The sequence below is a fragment of the Thermobia domestica genome, chromosome 8, assembly GCF_964235325.1.
Source record: "Thermobia domestica chromosome 8, izTheDome1.hap1.1, whole genome shotgun sequence".
NCBI classification, from domain to species: Eukaryota; Metazoa; Arthropoda; class Insecta; order Zygentoma; family Lepismatidae; genus Thermobia; species Thermobia domestica.
In genome coordinates this window covers 57,183,341-57,202,637 of record NC_137461.1, presented here as the reverse complement: position 1 = coordinate 57,202,637, position 19,297 = coordinate 57,183,341, and the positions used below count along the sequence as shown (strand labels likewise).

Sequence of the window (19,297 nt, the reverse complement as noted above, 5' to 3'; positions counted from 1 at the left end):
AAGACAAATAAAATATCCTTGACGTAAACAGCGAAAACCGCGTCATTCAAGACCCAGAGAAATAATTGTTTATTTGTGGTTGACAAATAAAGAATGTTAGGGTAATAGAAGTGTTACTATATGGTACGTACGTAGGTTAAAAGAAGCATACCTAGGCCGATGACCGGAAAAAGGAAGAAGAAATAGCGAAAATGTTAAAATAAAACATTTATGGGTCAAAAATTACCCGATCTTCGTTAGGCGAGTGTTAAATCCATGTCTGCAAGCTCATGTGAAGTGTCATTCTTCGTCTCTGATCACAAGAAATGCACTTAACACGCTAAACAATTGTCACTGTGCAAACTCAATTCGATCGCGAATTGTTCGCCTGCTAGTGTTATCAAACGTTGATAAGCAGTTGTATCGTGCATGAAAAGTTGCAGTCAAAGTACGTTGTGAAAAAGTGAGTAATCAGATGTAATGAATCTGTTATAAATAATTTTATAATATAATGAATAGTTTTGATAACGTTACGCAAAATAAAACAAGTTACATTGACACGATAATATTTTTTGGAACTTCTTATTTGTTCAAGATAGCCTGGTGCTTGAAATAAACGTTTCCGAATTTAGATCCCTATCTCAAAACACTTATATTGGATTTCTCTACGTTTTGTACACGTACACATTTGACTAAAGAAGTTAGAGAAACCCTGTATATCAGTTATTAGATCACATCGAACTGAAAAATGGCATGTTTGCGTATAAACTCTCATGCGTAGGTTTCGAGAATATCCAGAAAAATGAACTTTTATGGTGCTAAAATATGTCGTTCGTTACTCATTTAATGCAGCTGAAAGTTTTTATTCTGTTAAAACAGACAATTTATTTATTTATGTAATTTATATTAAAAATATACACTATTAACTAGCAGATTGAAACTCTTGTGGTTTGATTTCTCCTAACAGTGATTCACATACTCCTAATAGTGACACATACTCCTAACAGTGACACATATACACCTAACAGTGACATATATACGCCTAACAGTGACACACATACACTCCTAACAGCGACACATACTTCTAATTTGTGACGCATACTCCTAAGAGAGACAAATATATCTAATAGTGGCACACATACTCGTAACAGTGACGCATGCTCCTAGCAGTGACGCATATACACCTAACAGCGATATACATACACCTAACAGTGACGTGACCTAACAATGATACACATACTGTTAACAGTGAAGGATACTCTTAACAGAGACAGACATACTCCTAAGAGTGACACATACACTCAACAGTGACGTATATTCCTAACAGTGACACACATACTCCTAACAATAACACATACTCTTAACAGTGACATAAATATTCACAACAGTGACATTTATACTACTTGCAAATTCAAATAATATTCTATTCAATTACGAAGTTATAGAAGACGAAAATGAAGTTTAGTCTAAAACTTGACAATGATTAGCAAAATATACTGTAACTTCTAAAGATCTCTACGAATGTGTAATTAATATAATACGTACTTGTACATCCACAAAGATAATTGATTTATATTAGTGATAAGAAACCATTGACGTATGTCAAACTTCGTGTTGTATATCAACAGAGGTCGTTCTGGAAAACAAAATATTGTATATTGATTTCTCTTAATAGGGGCTATAAACATGGTGTAAGACGATTACAAATTTTTAAATTTCTTCGTATAAATGTAGAGAAACATTTACATTAACTTGTTGCGTACTTGTCATACACAATTACTTTTAGCGTGAATCATATTATCAGCTTAAGTTAGCTCAAATCCTTTACAGTTTACATATAATGCATATATCAAGAAATTATTGTCAGCCATATTTTTAATCTAACCCTCATCTGAATCATTTATACTCTGAAGATATCGTGTCCAGCAAGATGAATGATACGATTGAGTAATAATAATAAAATAATAATAATAAAAATATTATAATAATAATAATAATAATAATAATAATAATAATAATAATAATAATAATAATATTTTTTGGAGATATGATATTTCGAACTAAAATTCTGTTAAAACGACAAACATTATTTATTTGAAATCACGGACAGTGAATTTTCATCAGATCAATACCGCAACAACGGACATACTGACCAAATCTTAAAAAACACACTGTATTTTAAAACTATTATGTGTTACAGTTTTGAATATCTACCATATCCTTCATCAGACACTATATACATACTATAGAACATAAATGAAGATGCAGATATATATATATATATATATATATATATATATATAGAGAGAGAGAGAGAGAGAGACTATATATATATATATATATATATATATATATATAGTCATCCTTATGAAAAAAAAGCTTAAATTATATTGGCTGAAGGCTTCAGCCAATCCATTTGTTACAATATCCAATTCAAACCCATGGATAGTGTTATCAGATCAATGTTAAAATTATATTTTAATTTCTATTTCTTTCAGCGTAACTTACACATTCAGCCATAAAAGAATTTCTATTTTGTATTGAATCTTTTCTTTTATGTATTTCTTACTGAATAAACATCCAGATTGTTCCTTTGTCCACATTCCTAAAGATCACCTTATCTGACGTCAATCTACATGCTCTGCATTTTGTCAGCCTATCTTCGAATCGTTGCATTAATAATTCAATGACCGATACCTTGATACAAAACCAAAGAGGGAAGAAACTGCACACTACATATTAACTAGAGTAAGGCCGCGCTAAGAAGAGCTCTGACAACTCTCACGTGCGATCAAGCGCGGTTGCCACATTTATCTTCTGTAACAATATAACAAGGGACACATTTTGTGGAAATGAATCATATATGTATTACAACAAAAATTGTATTTAACATTATGCCTGACGAAAGTATTAGACAAAAGAAACAAACAAATTAGTATTGCGTTAAGACAGTTTACAAAATCGTAAAGAAAACAACCGTTACTTCTAAACACATAGGGACTTATGCAGAGTCCTTTTGACATGATTAGTGTCATACTAAATGCCTGACTACTGCATGGAAACATATGTTAGTCGAACTCTTTAGTATGAGATCGGGCTGCTTCGTAGCTAAGCGGTTAGCGTACGCCTTTGGCATGGGAGACCCCGGTTCTATTCCCGGCGGGAGCTCATGTGGTTCGGATTCCACGTTAATCAGTAGGTCCACGTTTCATATAGCCTCGCTGTTGAAAGAGACGTTAAACTCAAAATCAGTTCAACTCTTTAGTATGACACTAAACGTCAGAACGACTTTGCTAAGGCCCATAATGTTATATCTTTTTTTTTTTTAATAATGAAAACTACTTACGTTAGAGAATGGCTTTCAATTGTAGATAATTTAATTCCATTTATTGTAGAAATCTTACGCTTTTTTCCTAGGGCGGATAAAATTTCCGTCGGTTCAGCGAGGTCTTTCAGGCACTTCTCTTTTGTGATTCTTTTCACAGTTGTAGGGCTAATGTATAAAGCTGAATCTACTCTTTCAATCACTTTATTCAATGGCAATAAAGGACCGTCGTTACGTTCTTTCTCCAAATATTCCCTAAGATTAAACACAAATTCCCGTTCTTCTTTAGCCTACCCGGCATAACCGTGGGACGTAAAACTCAAACAAATTCCCATGCCTGACTTGTCAAGGGCACCCCCTTTCCGCACTTCTTACGCACTTCAGGCATTGTGTTCATAAACACACACACACACACACACACACACATACACATACACATACTAAATTTATATTTTAGGTCTATGTGAATAATACGAATACAAACTATGTTCCACTGAAGAATGAAAATAATAACACAATATTCACACCAATGCACTGAGATGATAGCACAACAAATCAAAATAACCTGACAACACAAAAACTTTCACAGTAATGTGTAGGTATAAATGCGACAACACTGTTCGGTTACCATGGAAACAACCTAGTGTTTCCAAATGTATTTTTGTGGGTCTAAACCTAATCTCCCCTTCACATATTGGTGAAAAAATGTCTTCTACGAAAAGACAAACATAGCTGGATCACGTTCGTTACTTTCCAACCACTCAATTTCTAAATCAGTCCTTATGAAAAGCTCATTATAACAATCTCTGTAATATATAGAGTATGTAGGTACATTTTTTCCTTATGTCAACAAATTTCCTACAAAGATCATTAGAAATTATACTCATTTCAGCCTGACATTCCAAATAATGGTTCATTGCCCTTGAACTTTAGAAGATTCGTACAGACTCACTACCCTCTTCGCTTTCAATTCCACGAAAACCTACTCCCTGCAGCGATAGGGAGGTGGACCGGTTGTTGTTCCATGTAACCCCACTTCTATGTACGTAGCAAATTTGTCAAAAGGACGGAGTTGTGTCAATAAGTGGAAAAGGAAAAAAAAGTATTCATCATTGTGGCAATAACTTTAGGCCTAGTGGAACTACGTTGTGCTGGAATGTTGAGGAGTAAAGTGAAGTACGATTATTTTTTTAAATATCTAGTTTGTAAATATTTCAACTTATAATCTGCTTCAATCATTGATAAAGTAATTCGATTCCTTTATCGTTCTGTCATGTGGTCGCTTTGAATCTTCTAGCTATGACGGTTCGCAACACTGTCGTCAACTTACACGATGTTAGATCTGTCAGAGCTCAGGTTACGATGGCCCTAGTCTAACTAACTCTATGGCTTATGGAACCCGGAGGTTCAATGCCGCGTTCACAAAAGTTCTCCACTGATTTCTATCCTTAGCTAACTGCATCCAGTTTCTGCGAGATCCATCTTAATATTGTCCTCCCATCTGCGCCTAGGTCTTCCTAATGGTCGTTTTCCGATTGGTCTTCCAATCAAGACTTTGAAAACGTTTCTACCTTCTTCCATTCTAGCTATTTGACCCACCCACCTAAGCCTCCTAGACTTGACGACCACAACAATGTTGGGTAAACCATATAAATTATGTAGTTCCTCGTTATGAAATTTCCGCCATTCCCCATTCCCGTTCCTCTTGGGTCCGAATATTCTGCACACTACATATTAGTAAATTGAATATTTTATAATAAATAAATATTAATTATTTATCAGTTTTTTTTCAATTATAGGGTGTCCAATCGGGGTTTCTTCTGTGATAGAGCTGCACTAGAACACTAACTGCCTAAGGATGTACCCTTACAAGAGTGACATATACATGCAATTTAATTTAACTTAGATCTGGAAGGAGTTGCGATAGTCCAACTCCTGGGAGCTTCGCTATGTTCCTGATAAAAGCTACACCCCACAATTCTGGAAATATAGAGAATGTTTGTTATGGACCCATTTTGTCCATTACAGGATTTTATGTGTTTCTGTCTGTGTGCGCCCTTGTTCTTTATATTAACTTATTTTAAATATTATTAATTATTGTTAATGTTGAATTTGAGCAATCAACTATGCTAATCTAATCTTCAAAGTAAAAGACGACATGAAATTTATCTGCACTATTGAAATTCTGGTGAAATTGACGGTGAAATGAATACGTTTTTATTCTTTTTCTTTGCATGACAGTTGTTGATTTTGTTTTATATTAGAAGAAAGAGAGTAGTATATAAAATAGGTGATTGAAGTGTGTTTGTGATATACACATTTTCTTGTAAAGTGGTAATTTTATATATAGATATTATTTCTGGACGTAGTATAGTAGCATAAATTATGTCCAGCTAAATCTAAACGTCCGGAATACGTAGGGATTCCGTGAATATATCCTTTCATCTTATTCTCATATGTGATGCACATCATATCAGGAACTTGCTATTTAATTCTGAAGTAGCTTAAATATGGCGATAGCAGCTTCAATTTTAATGTTGACTCTCAGGCGCTGATCGTGTTGTATAATGCGTTGACTTCATATTGATGTAATTTCCTGTTTAATAGTTTGATGAGTTTCATGCTGTTAATGGAGATCATCTGCGGGATACAGTATTCCATGATTAAGGTTATTAATTATAATTGATATAAATATTTGATGAAGTGAATCGATGGATGAATGAATAAAGATATGAAATAATATACAGTAGACACGATAATTATATGTATTGACTACGTAACATGATGATTCTCCTTAGGCACTTGATAGCCAATAACGAATGTAAACATGAGTTGTATATACGTCACGTATTTCTTAAGTGTATCTCTAGAGTCTCACCTGTTATTTAGTATATATCGCATAAGAAATTGTTGTCGTCTTTAACCTAATTGGAGCTAAATAAAGAGTAATCCGTTTGTACCGTAAGTTGATTTAACTATTTTATTTTCACTTTTAATAGAACTGCAATCGTAAATATTTCTGATGTGTTACAATGGTTTGTGTTTTCTTCTTCTGGTGTGGTTTTCCTGCGTGGTGCAACGTATCTGCAATCTACAGTCCGATTCTTGCTACTGATAAAGCCAATCACTTTGTGGCGATCTGGCATATCATCAGTCAGCAAATATAAGCAATCCAGAAAGAAAGGACACTACATGTTTTTTGTCTTGTTGCAAATAACTATGAATTTTGGCATGAAGAAACTAAAAGAAACCATTCGACATCTTCCGAAGTGATTGTAATTGGTGTTGCTAATACGTGTAACAGAAGGACATATATTTCGAGCATATTGTGTAGACGTTCATTTTCTCTGTTTCCATACTTATGGGACACCCTGTATATCACTGAGTTTTTCTTTGAGAAGAATACGAGAAATAACTTAAATTTCAACTATAAAGGAAGACATATATTACGTAGTTAAAAGAACTACCAGAAATGGTAGGCAAAATTGAGATTTGTTTGTTGAACAGTCTAGTTGTCTATTAATGTGATAAAATCGGTAAGTGCTATATCAACTTTTATGTGCTACTAATATCACCACTGTAAAATTGAAATTGTAAAATTCATTTGCGTTCTTCCGTGAGTTAATTAATTAAAACATTCATATCTTAAATAAAAGATATTAATCATAGTCAACAGCAGGAAACGTTCTATACTAACCAATATATTTTTGTACTACATAGGTCTTTTTAGGTTTATTTGCAAAGTCCAATGGCATGTCGTCAAGCTTAGAGAATACTCTGACTCCCTGTCCTTGACAGCCATGAGCTGGTTTCAATATCCAAACATTCATGAAGCCATCAACGTCCCACTGCGGCCAATGGTCCATCAATTTGTAAAGAGCCAAGTTTATTTCTCGGATATATTCCTATCAGTAGAAAAGATAGATCATGTAGTTACTTCTTATATAGCCTTGGAGCTGAAATCGAATCAACTATGAATGAATGTAGTTACTTATCACAAGTGTAACATATCACTTATTACTAATACAAAATGAATCACTTTCTACTACCAGAGACTTCTTGTGTCTCTGCCACGTTGACTTCTTGCCCTTTACTGTGTTCAAAGAGGTCTCACATGTTATTAAGTTGGTATCCCATGACCTTTAGCTTTTAATGATCTCATGAAACGTGCAGAAGATAGCACAAGTAGCAATATGATGGAATTAATGAGTATTATAGAAATTTAAATACAACTCATAAACATAGCTTCAAAATTAGTTAATTTGTATTTGGGTTAGTTTTATTTTAAATAATTATTATAAATTGACCTAAATAGGGCCTCACAAGTAAATATAATAATTCCCTTGCGTAAAAATTTCATTATTATAAGTGTTATAATTCTATATATTCCATTAGAATTATTATAATATAATAATTTTATTATAAGAACAATTTGTATGAGAACTGTATTGATAATTATAATTATAGAACTATACTTGGAAAGCAAAGCCCTAAAATTTAACTTTCGAAATATAGTTCAATAATTTTTACACATGGGCATTTTTGACAAGTGAGTCTCTCTCTCTCTTGATGTAAAAACGTACCCATTGTAGATCCCTATATACAATCTCAAATTTCAATCATAAATTGAATTTTCAAAAGTCGGAAAACTTGATCTAATGCTAAGTCAGTATTGTGAGAAAAATAGATCAACTTTCTAAGTAATTAAACCTTGCAAAATATATTGGATGTACTAACACTTTCGCCAAAGCACGAAAACAATTGATTCCAGAGGTAAAATTAAAACGGAAATACTATGTGACACTATACTGTGTGAAGTATCCTTTACGCGCTAATGCCATGTCGTTTATTTCAAACGCCATGATACTTATTGTACATATTACATTTTAAGCATGGATACATTTTAAAATAAAAGTTTAAAAACAAAATTAAAACAAGTGTTTAAAAATAATAAAATTCTATTATGAAATCACCATAGGGTTGTAAACAGGGAACTGGGAGTGCCAGCAAAAGTGTTTTTCTACCGATGGACTTTCATTTGCCATAACATAGAGATGAATTGACTAATGTGAATAGGCTTTTCAGTGACCACAAAGAATTACATTCTTTCTACGTCGGTCAAAATGTATTCTATATTTATGTAATTGTTTCTAAATACTGAGTGAACACCACATAGGCGGGGTAAGTATTCTAGCTGGTGAATGTATGTAGTGATGATACCTGTATTACTATTCCATTGTAAGTGACAATAGTTGTAAGTATGTAGAAAATGAGATGAAAGGAAATCATTCAGTTTAACATCACACAATTATGCTCTTTGAGCTAAGGGAGACGGATGATTAAGAGCCTGACATACTAAAAATAATACAAAATTTACCATTTTTTCTTTTGCTTGTTTTTCATAGATAAAAGGAGATAATGAAATGCAACTTACCACAATCATAGATAATGTTACTCTACAATAGAAAATATGAACTGAAGAATTTTCAGTGTTGCCATCCATATAAATTATAGTGTTGCCAAAATTACATTTCCCCAAAAATCTAAGTTAAGACAGCGACTACTTTATAAATAATAGTTGTATTTAGTTTTTCATAAATAAAATAGTTTTAACATACAGTTATTAAAATTAAATAGTAATGTTATTTAAAAAGTAGTTCACATCATACCAAAACAACATGATACGTAATCAAATGCAGTTGAGTTCGTTCCTCTAGTCGCTGCCTTAACTTAGATTTTGGGAGAAATGTTATTCTGGTAACACTGTAATTTCTATGGATGGCAATGCTGAAAATTCTTCAGGATCATATTTTCTGTTGTAGAGTAACATTATCTATGATTGTGGTAAGTTTCATTTATTTTATCTTCTTTCATTTATGAAAAACAAGCAAAAGAAATATGGTAAATTTTGTATTATTTTTAGCATGTCAGGCTCTTAAGGCAAGTGAATGACGATGGAAGAATTGGTGGACGAGGATATGGGAGGAAACTGGAATACCTCGAGAAAACCCACGGACACCATGTTGTCCACCACGAAGTTACTTGGCCGGGGATTGAACCAAAGAACTCACGCACCAAAGGAAAGTGCTATATCACTGAGGCAGCGTGCCCCCTGTGTAAGCACATGGAGAAAATATTTAGGAGGTAATGTGGTTTGAAGCCGAGTCTCCTAGCTGGCAATCATAGTTTCACGATAGACATAAATATTCATCTATCAAATGTTGTTTTCAGTGTCTAAGTGGTTTTGTTACTTTGATATGTACAAGGTAGTGCAAGTGTCAGCTTACTCTCCGAAATGACATTAATATTATGATATGATTATGCTTCGTGGTAAGTGATATGTTTGAGTGATAGGGCTCGTTATATTGTTGTATGACCTTGGAAAAAATATACTCGTTATTCTTTTATCGGCAGCTAAGGCTCAGATTTATTGTGGTTTGATGAGTATTAAGCTTGAATTTTGTTTATTGGTAAACCGACTTATGCGTAACCCTGTATTTTTTAGTTCAAAAGGAATCTACAGAGAATACTCTGTCATTTAGTTTATCTGCTTTATTTTTACCTTTAGAATTACTTTTTATCGAATATGACGAGAATTTTGTGCATCCAATATATCTAACTAACATGTCCTTCATAATATAACAATAATATAACAATTTAATATACAGTATTAAAATAAATTCAAGTAAATCTAACATTTAAATGAAATGTTACAGATATTTCTTCTTCACCATAGACTGCTCTTCTGTAGTAGGAGTAAAATTCGGCCCAATATTCTTCAGAAACATGATAGTCTTTTGGATAGTCGATATCCCCGTGCTCTAAGTAATCCAAATAATGATTTACTTGTTCCAAGGCATAATCTGCTGGTTTCCACGGAATCTAAAATAAAATAAAACGCGCAATGCTTACCTTACCAAAATTCTCAAACTAAGAAAGTAGAACATAAGTAATATTAGTAAACAGCTTTCGAAACGTGCATAATTATATTCATAATTGAATTAACACTAATAGTAGGTAAAACCTTTTGAATAGTAATCTATTTCCATTGAGTTAATGTAAAGTGATTAAACACTATTCTTTCTCTTTTCTATCATATTCTGACTTTATTGAATAGTCACAAATAGTTACATTTTCACTGCTTTCTTGGTACCTTGTCGAAAATACTTCCAATTCAAAATAATGAATAATACTTCTGAAAATTCATTTTACTATTAAAATAACGCTTATAAATAATTCTTAAATTACTCACTTTGTTCGCTGCTTCTGTATTTGAACTTGGGACCACAATGGCTCTGTGGCAGAGCGTTCACCTCTTGTGCTTGGGGTCCTGGGTTCAAACCCGGCTTCCGCCAAGTGAACTTTGTGGTGGACAAACACCGTGTGCGTGGGTTTTCTCGGGGTTCTCCCGTTTCCTCCCACTTTCTTCATTCCACTATTTTACTCATCTCTCATCATCACCGTCTCCTTTAGCCTAACCGGCATAATCGTGGGACGCAAAACTCAAAACTTTCATTTCATTTCATTTTGTATTTGAACTTATTGCACAGTCTTAATAATTAGACATACTTGCTTTCAATGACAGTATTCCCAAGATCAGGTACCAGGTCATCATCATCATCATCATAGGTATTCTGACATTATTGGCAGGTCATTTGCCGCAACTGAGAAGCTTCCAAACTCCACGCTAACTTCTTCGTCTTTACGTATGATCTTTCTGTTTTGATATCGTCCATTAATTGTAGTTTCCTTCGCCCCCTCTCTCTCTTTCCTGCCACCATACCCTCTAGCACGTCATTCATGATACAGTTAATTCTTATCCAATGTCCCAACCAGTTTCTCCTTCTTTTCTTAATAATACCTAAAATTGTTATTTTCTTCGCTACAATTTCTAAAACCCTGAGGGGTTCATTTTCCGCTCGACCCAGCTAATTCTATCCATTCTTCTACATACCCATATTTCGAAAGCGTCCAATCGTTTTTCGCAATTTTTGCGTAATATCCTGACCCATACAGTACAATACTGCTCCACAGGAAGCATTTTATGAGTCTTTTTCTCAAATCTTTATTTAAGGTCCCACAAAATAGTATTTTCTTTCTCCTAGAGATTTGTTTCGCCATTCCTATCCTTGCTTTTATTTCACGTTCACATTTCATATCAATACTAATAATACTATCTAAGTATCGAAAACTAGTCATCTGTTCTATTTTCTCTTTTCTACTTCTATATTTGACACCGACTCCTTCGTTCCAATCACCATGGCTTTTGTCTTTCTATCATTTATTTTCATCCCATATTCTTCACAGCCCTTCCTCAAGTTTTCTAACATCTTTTTGATTTTCTTTTCAGATTCCGCAACAAGCACCATATCATCTACAAACCGTATACACCTAATCATTCTACCTCCTCCTGAAATGCCATTTTCATTTCAATGGTGGAAGTCAACGGGAAACCACCACTCTATTTTTCACTAGTTTGCTGACAGCAGAAAGAGAACATATGTACAATGGTCTTTCGCAGCTACCAGGTAGGGAGTGAAAATTTGACTATTGGTAACTATTCAATAAAGTCAGAATAAAGTAGACAAGAGAAAGAAGAGCATATTTTGGGTTTATTTATTGTTAAAGTATGGTTTCCTTTAGCTTAAAGCTGAAAGTTATTTAATGTAAACGAGAAATACTATTCTTTACTTGGTCAATTCATTCAGAACCTTTTGATAAAAAGCAGAGAGAATCAGTTTTGACACATAACTATATAATCACCTGCAAACATATATAACCTTCCCTCATTTGACAGTAATTTGGCCTGATTTGTAGCTAAAACAACATATAAAATGTTAAGAGAAATTGTAGTAAAGTATCAATAAATTTAGAAGAGGAAAAGTTGATGCATTCAATGACACACAATCAAATAGTTTATAATTAAATTTCAGATTTTTGCATATTTGCATGTTTTTTATTCTAATGTGATATCAATAAGCTATCTTAATAAATAGCATATCTAAATGTAATTATTATTTAGCAAGTATTTATGTAGCAAGTAATTATTGTTTAGCCCAGGAAATAGCAAATTTGGAAACTTTATCTAAATTGTATAAATAGTGTATAGAAATATACGCTGTCCTTCTCAACCAAACTTTGAAAATGAATCTACATGAACGTGGATTGAAACATTTTCCCCCACTGAAAATATCATTCAATATCATTGGAGCACCAAGTTAATTTTTTTCATGTAGTCACTGTTTTATCTGAAGAATTACATTATGTATTACTAGTATAATTTTTAATAGTCATCACTAGTTCTAACCCAAACGAAATCTCGTCTGATTTAGCTTTTCACATTTCAGCTACTGAGTTGTTTGGATCCCGAAAAAGCTAAGAGTATTCGTGAAGGAATGGGACTTGCAATAACAGCAGTATCAAAAGTTAGCTTATATTTATTTATCAATCCTCGTCTCAATCAACTTCCAAAATGATTAATACAATGGGAAGAATATAATTTAGAATTGTTGCAATCAATATCAACGCAAATTCAGATCAGTTGGATAAGAACTTATGTGAAAGGTAGCCAATGAGAAGAAAAAGAAAAAAAAAAGAGATTAAATTTTGCATCAAATGTAAATTACGTGCTTCAAAGAACAAAAAATCAATAATATCCTGATTTCTCAGCAAGTAATGTTTCATCAATAACAGATTGCCCTCTGACAACATGTGACGTAGAGAGAACATTTTCTATGAACAAAAGTGTGTTAAATGTCAGGCACAATTCCACTTTTATCATAAAATATTTAAGAATACCTAGTTGTTTATTGCAACTCAAAACTTCGGAAGTTATGGGTGAGATTTTGGACTCCAATTGTTGTTTAAACAGAAACGAAGACACAGTCCTATAAATCACTTTGTTCTACACTTACACTAGTTTCTTGTACTTTAACTCACTCATATTAAGCATGGTCATTTACAATAATGTACATAATAAACTCGCGCAATAAAAGATAGAATAGGATCATTAGATATCTTTGTCTATAATGTATTTATTTAGTGCATATTTACGCATTTTTAATGCACAGTTGCATGCATATTTTGACGGTTATGTTTTGGCATATCGATCCGAAGTTTATCCATAACATATAATTATTAAGTTCATTATGAAAATTCATACTTATCTTTCTGTGTATTCTAATTGAAGACTAACAAAAAATGACTACTTCTCACTTAGACCAAACAATTCTTAAAATCTCATCTGAAGATATTGATTTTAATAAAGATTTTTAAAGAGAAAAAGCAGACAGGCTATTACTCACCGCAAAAAATTTGCAGCAGAATTTTCTTCTACATGCAACAGGTAGCGCTTTCGGAAGATGCAACTTCCTTCTTCGGCCTGTGGTAGATTTCAAAAAGGATAAAAATCATAAAAGAAGGTTAAAAAATTGTTAAAAAGTTAGGATATACAGTATAAAAAACAAATCTTCTGTCACACATTAAAACACGGGGATAAAAACTCACTGACATTGTACACTGCTGTTCACTGTTTTCTGTTCTTTCTTTCCAAATGGTGAAAGTATATAGTGAAAAGATTACTCCAAATAATATTTATTTCTCCTCTATCCAGGTTAAGTGAGGGCCTTTCTTTGTGAATATAATGATTCTTTAATTTTTTGTTCCGTTGCTGTTTTTGCTTTTTCAATTAAACATGATTCCACGATATGATGGTTATAGACTCTAACATGTAAGATGCGTTGCTAGACCGGATAACTGTTGCGGATTCCGAGATTTCGAGGTACGAACGGGCTCAGTTATTCTAGTATAAATGTTCCTTTTTGTTTGACCTATATACACTTTATCACACTGACATTTCACTCGATAGACGCCACTGCTTTGTAAAGGGTCAGTAAAAATGCTTTAAAATTGGTTATATGTTTATCTATAGGTTTTGGATGAACTTCTGAAATTTTGATGTTGTGTCTTTGCAGAATCTTCTTAATTTTTGATGAAAAAATGTGGAACCAAAGGGACCAATCCATCTGTCAGCTACGGGTCGGTGCCAGCTACTGTCGTTGGTTGATGGTGGGTGCCGACGATCTCCTGTTGTACCTGTTTGTACCATTTTAACAATAAAGATTTTTGTAAACCATTTTCCTGTCCAATTTGTAATAAATACTGTATTTCCTTGTTGAGATCCTCAGAGAGGTCTGAAAGTAAAAGAGCTCTTATAAAAAGGTTTTTCCAAACATTTAATTTCTGATGCCATGAATGTGATGATTTTAAGTTGATATATTTTGTACCAGCAGAAGGTTTGCGCTATACCGAACTAACAATTTTATTGTTATGTTTTTAATGGTAATGTCAAGAAAGTTAAGAGCACCATTTTCTTCAAGTTCCTTCGAAATTTTATTCTACGGTGTTAAACTCATCGAACAGTTTATTTAATTCTTGAGGGTCCTTTACAAAATCAAAGTATCATCAGCATATCGAAAATATCTAATACAAGGAAATTTAGGAAGGATATTTGTTTCAAACATGTCCAGTACCAAATTAGAAAGTATTAGAGAAAGGGTATTACCCATAGCTAATCCATCGTCCTGTCGAAAAGTGGTGTCTGCAAATTGGAAGAAATTGTTCCTTAGACATAAGGCTATAAGTCGAGAGATTAATTGGATTTCGTATGGGTTCACTTTTAATTTAAGTAAAGCCATTTCCACTGTCTGTAGAACCAGGTCTACTGATATTGATGGATACATTTCAACAACATCAAAAGATGCCAAATGGATGGAATTTACAGCAACAAAGGAATTCAAGCATATTTTCAACTCCAACTCACTTAACCTGGATAGAGGAGAAATAAATATTATTTGGAGTAATCTTTTCACTACATACTTTCACCATTTAGAAAGGAAGAACAGAAAACAGTGAGCAGCAGTGTACAATGTCAGTGAGTTTCTATTCCCGTGTGTTTTAATGTTTGACAGAAGATTTTTTTTTTTTACATATCCTAACCTCTTAACCATTTTTAAATCTTCCTTCATGTTTTTTTTTTTTTTTTAAATCCTTTTTGAAGTCTCCACAGGCTAAAGAAGGAAGTTGCATCTTCCGAAAGCGCTACCTGTTGCATGTAGAAGAAAATTCTGCTACATATTTTTTGCGGTGAGTAATAGCCTTTCTGTCTTTTCTCATTGAATATAAGCACCGCTTGCAATATTGTGATAAGATTTTTAAAATTTATTTATTTTCAATATTAATATTTATGAATAGTCTAGACGAATTTATTAACAAAATACTCTATATAATAAATATTTTATAATCTAAAAATAGTCATTTTTCTGTATCACATAATTTACTAAATAGTTTTGGAAATAATATTTTTTTCTATCAAATAGTGTGAGACGAAAGTTACTAGCTATGAGGTATGTTGTTCAAGAAATTTAGTTCAATTTGATATCTCACCTGACCTTTTTTAGTAATTTTTTTTCTGTTTCCTGGGATAACTAACCATCGCAGGTAGCTAATGCAAGCTGTTAAACGATAATTTTTCAAGAATTCAGCACCTTCCCCTTGTGTTTTATCCAAAATGTAACATCGTGGGAAAAAAGTATCAACATTGCCTGAATAGTGAAACCATTTGGCGTCATCCATTACTCTTTTCAGTCCAGTCTGAAAAGGCAAAAATAAGATATTTATGAAGTATTTCTATATCTAGACATAAGCGGGAATAGCGATTTAATAATAAGATGCATTTTGAAATAAGATTTGAACTTTTCGTAATTTTCACCTTCTTAATAAATTACTATCTGAATTGATAGAGGAGATGAGGTCATAAATAAGAAATAACTTTGAAAACGGAATATGCGATCAATTGTAATAACTTCAGCATTATTACTAATATTTCTTCTTTTCTAGCTAATCGAAAAGTTAATGTATCATTCTTTGATGCTTTAGCGAAAGGAAGCTCAATTTTCTATCAAATTTTCTTTTAATTTAAACCAGTAGTCATCTTTCCAGTATCTTACATTGTAAATTATATCCTATCAATCGTCGTTTGTCTTTGTCATGTGACGTAGTAATAAACAGGATGAGATTTTATTTTCTGACTTCGTCGAATCGAAGAATGGGATGTGAAAGGAGAAGTTCCCACAGACAAATACTAATAAAGATATACGAGGCGTGTCTTTTTAAGTAAATACCGTTTTGAAATTTGACCGCTACAGCGCTGTAGTCGGCATCCCTGGCATACGTGCTGTGTATCTTCATCTGTTGGCAAGCCACAGACACCATTACAAAAACATTCGACCGTGTTTACGTTTGTTTGTGAGTAATTAAAGAAATCTCCGCCGACTGTGAAATACACGCTGTGATTCGTTTTCTTAGTGCTAAAGGCGTGAAGAGGGCTGAAATTCATCGCCAGGTTATTGAAGTGTATAGAGAAAATAAAATGAGTAATAACAGATAACGACAACATCGTAAAGCGTCTGTTCCCTCTCACTTTTTCGACAACTTTCAGTGTTGATAGAAAAGTCGTTCACTTCGTTCCTCACCATGAACATTCGTACGGCCATCTTTAAGAGCTCTAACCCATTTCCGAACCATTCCATCACTGATAATGTTTTCCTCGTATACTTCACTAATCTGGCAAAGAATTTCAACCCCTTCATGCCTTTAACACAAAGAAAACGATCACAGCGCGTATTTCACGGTGAACACGGTGAAATGTCTTCGTAATGGTGTTTGTGGCTTAACAAGAGATGTAGGTACACAGCGCTCATGCGCGAGATGCCGACTGTCACACTGCTGCGGGGAGGCTTCAAAATTATACTTACTTAAAAGACAAGTCTCATAAATTACCAAACAACATAGTTTGAAATAGAGATAACCAAAGTACCAAGTTACTTCATTAGAACATGGAGTTGATTGATTCAGTTAGTCGTAAACTAATCGGATATACTGGTGTATAAAATCATTTGTGTATATAATGCAGTGACAATAAATGAAATTTGTCAGAAAGCAATATTCATTTAATTTACTACGTTTATTAAAGAATTCATTCCCATAAATAGTTAGACAACCCTTATGTATTCATTATTCATAAATCACAGTCATCAATTGGTTTAAAACTTGTTATGTCATCAGATGGAACGATTAACAAAATTGCAACAGCTGGAAGTTTCTAGTGCGATTGTGGAAGTTTCTAGTGAGTACTGTACTGTATGGCTCAGAAACATGAACATTACGCAAAAATGATGAAAAATGACTAGAAGCTTTCGAAATGTCAATGTGGAGAAGAATGGAGAGAATTAGCTGGATCGAGCGGAAAGGGAATGAGAGAGTGTTAGCAATGGTGTGGGGGGAAAAACAATTTTAGATATTATTAAGAAGAGAAAGAGAAACTATTTGGGACATTTGATAAGAAGGAACAGTATCAGGAAGAACGTGCTAGAGGATATGGTGGCAGGAAAGAGAAGGAGAGGGCGAAGGAGACTACAATTAATGGACAATATCAAAACAGAAAAATCATACGTGAAGAGGAAGGCGTTAGCGCAAGACCGTGGCGCAGGGAAGCTTTTTAGCTGCAGCAAGTGACCTGCCAATAATGGCAGAATACATATGATGATGATGATGATGGATATTAATACATATAAACATCGAAGGATGTTCTTTGTTCCATTAAAAGCTCCGACAGTATATGAACAGAATGACATATAATATTTATTTAACGCAATTGCGATTCTTACCATAAAATTTAATGTATTGGACACCAAATAAACTGTTCAGATTTACACATTACGGGTTTACAATTGCATCGATTACATATTTATTCAGGACCAAAAAAGATATCTAATTGAATACCTGCAAAACTAAAATAATAAAGTAAATTTGATAAAGGTTTTGTAGTTTTGTTAGCTCTAGAATAACAAATTCGAATTAACTTTTAATCCTTTAAATTCGATGAATTTCTTTCCTTTCTTTTTGTTGATAATAATGAAGTACAACTCAAATCAAAAGCAAATACAGATATTTACACACAATATAGATTTTAAACACACAAATCAACTTTACTTTTCCAGTTATACGCGTATGATAAATAGCAATAATGATAATATATGCATGCAAATAACAAATAAATTACATTAATTTGAAATAGTCCATCAAACCGGACAAAATAATTACCATAATTACGTGCGTAAAATTGAAATTGAAAAATAAATAAAAAATAAATTTTATTCGGAAAGAAATTAAAGTACGTGATATCATCAGGAGATAACAAACCCTTCAAACAGTAAAGTTGAACACGAAAGAGTAATCTTTGACAGATCAGAACTGATTCATTGTGATGTTTTGTAAGTAATTGGTCAATTTTCAATACTTCCCTACTGTCTACTTTTGAATTTGAAGATGTAATAGTAGGGTATTGTTATTAAAAAAAAAAGTTTCAGAAGGTTTAAACTCTATCCTAGTGGTTTGTACTATTATGATGGATTTCGTAGTGGCTGGCACTTAGTATGTTATAAATAAAGGTGTTTACCGTAAAAGTTAGTGAACAATTATTGAGATTGGTTAATATACTTAAGTACTGTAGATCTTGAATGTGATATCATGTTTCTATTTCCAAGGTTAATTTTTAAGCCACAAACTTAGAAACAACAACTGTGTCCGTTTATGAATTATACACCAAACTTTGGCCCACTTCGTGGAGTTGTACGTACGTGGCACGCAGAAAAGGAAGGAATTCTTCATGAAGTACAAGAAACCTATTTATTAGATTTGTGATCCTACCTTTCTTCAATCCTGTACACGCAAAACTGCAAGATGATATTTTGAGATGAGATGGTTTTCTAGTAAGGAGGGGTAAAATTGCTTCGAAAAACTACAGTAGAACGCAATAAGTGGAAGATTTAACTAATTATTATAAACATATGCAAATTCCTGTAGCTAAAGAAGTATTTCAGTTAAAGGAATTATACATCCATAGAGATTTAGAGTATTAGCATGTAAAATTTG

The 19,297-nt window shown here is 33.1% G+C and overlaps 1 protein-coding gene across 1 annotated transcript in view; it reads right to left on the bottom strand.

Moving 5' to 3' along the window:
* The window catches only part of LOC145692923 (tubulin glycylase 3A-like), a 59,782-nt gene that overhangs the window by 27,472 nt on the left and 13,013 nt on the right, over positions 1-19,297 (bottom strand). Inside the window, exons 4-7 of the mRNA XM_081768483.1 lie at positions 15,749-15,955; positions 10,001-10,186; positions 7,002-7,209; positions 1,525-1,615 (exon numbers count right to left, since the gene is read on the bottom strand). Coding sequence (XP_081624609.1) covers positions 1,525-1,615; positions 7,002-7,209; positions 10,001-10,186; positions 15,749-15,955 — 692 coding nt within the window. The remainder of the gene's footprint in view (positions 1-1,524; positions 1,616-7,001; positions 7,210-10,000; positions 10,187-15,748; positions 15,956-19,297) is intronic.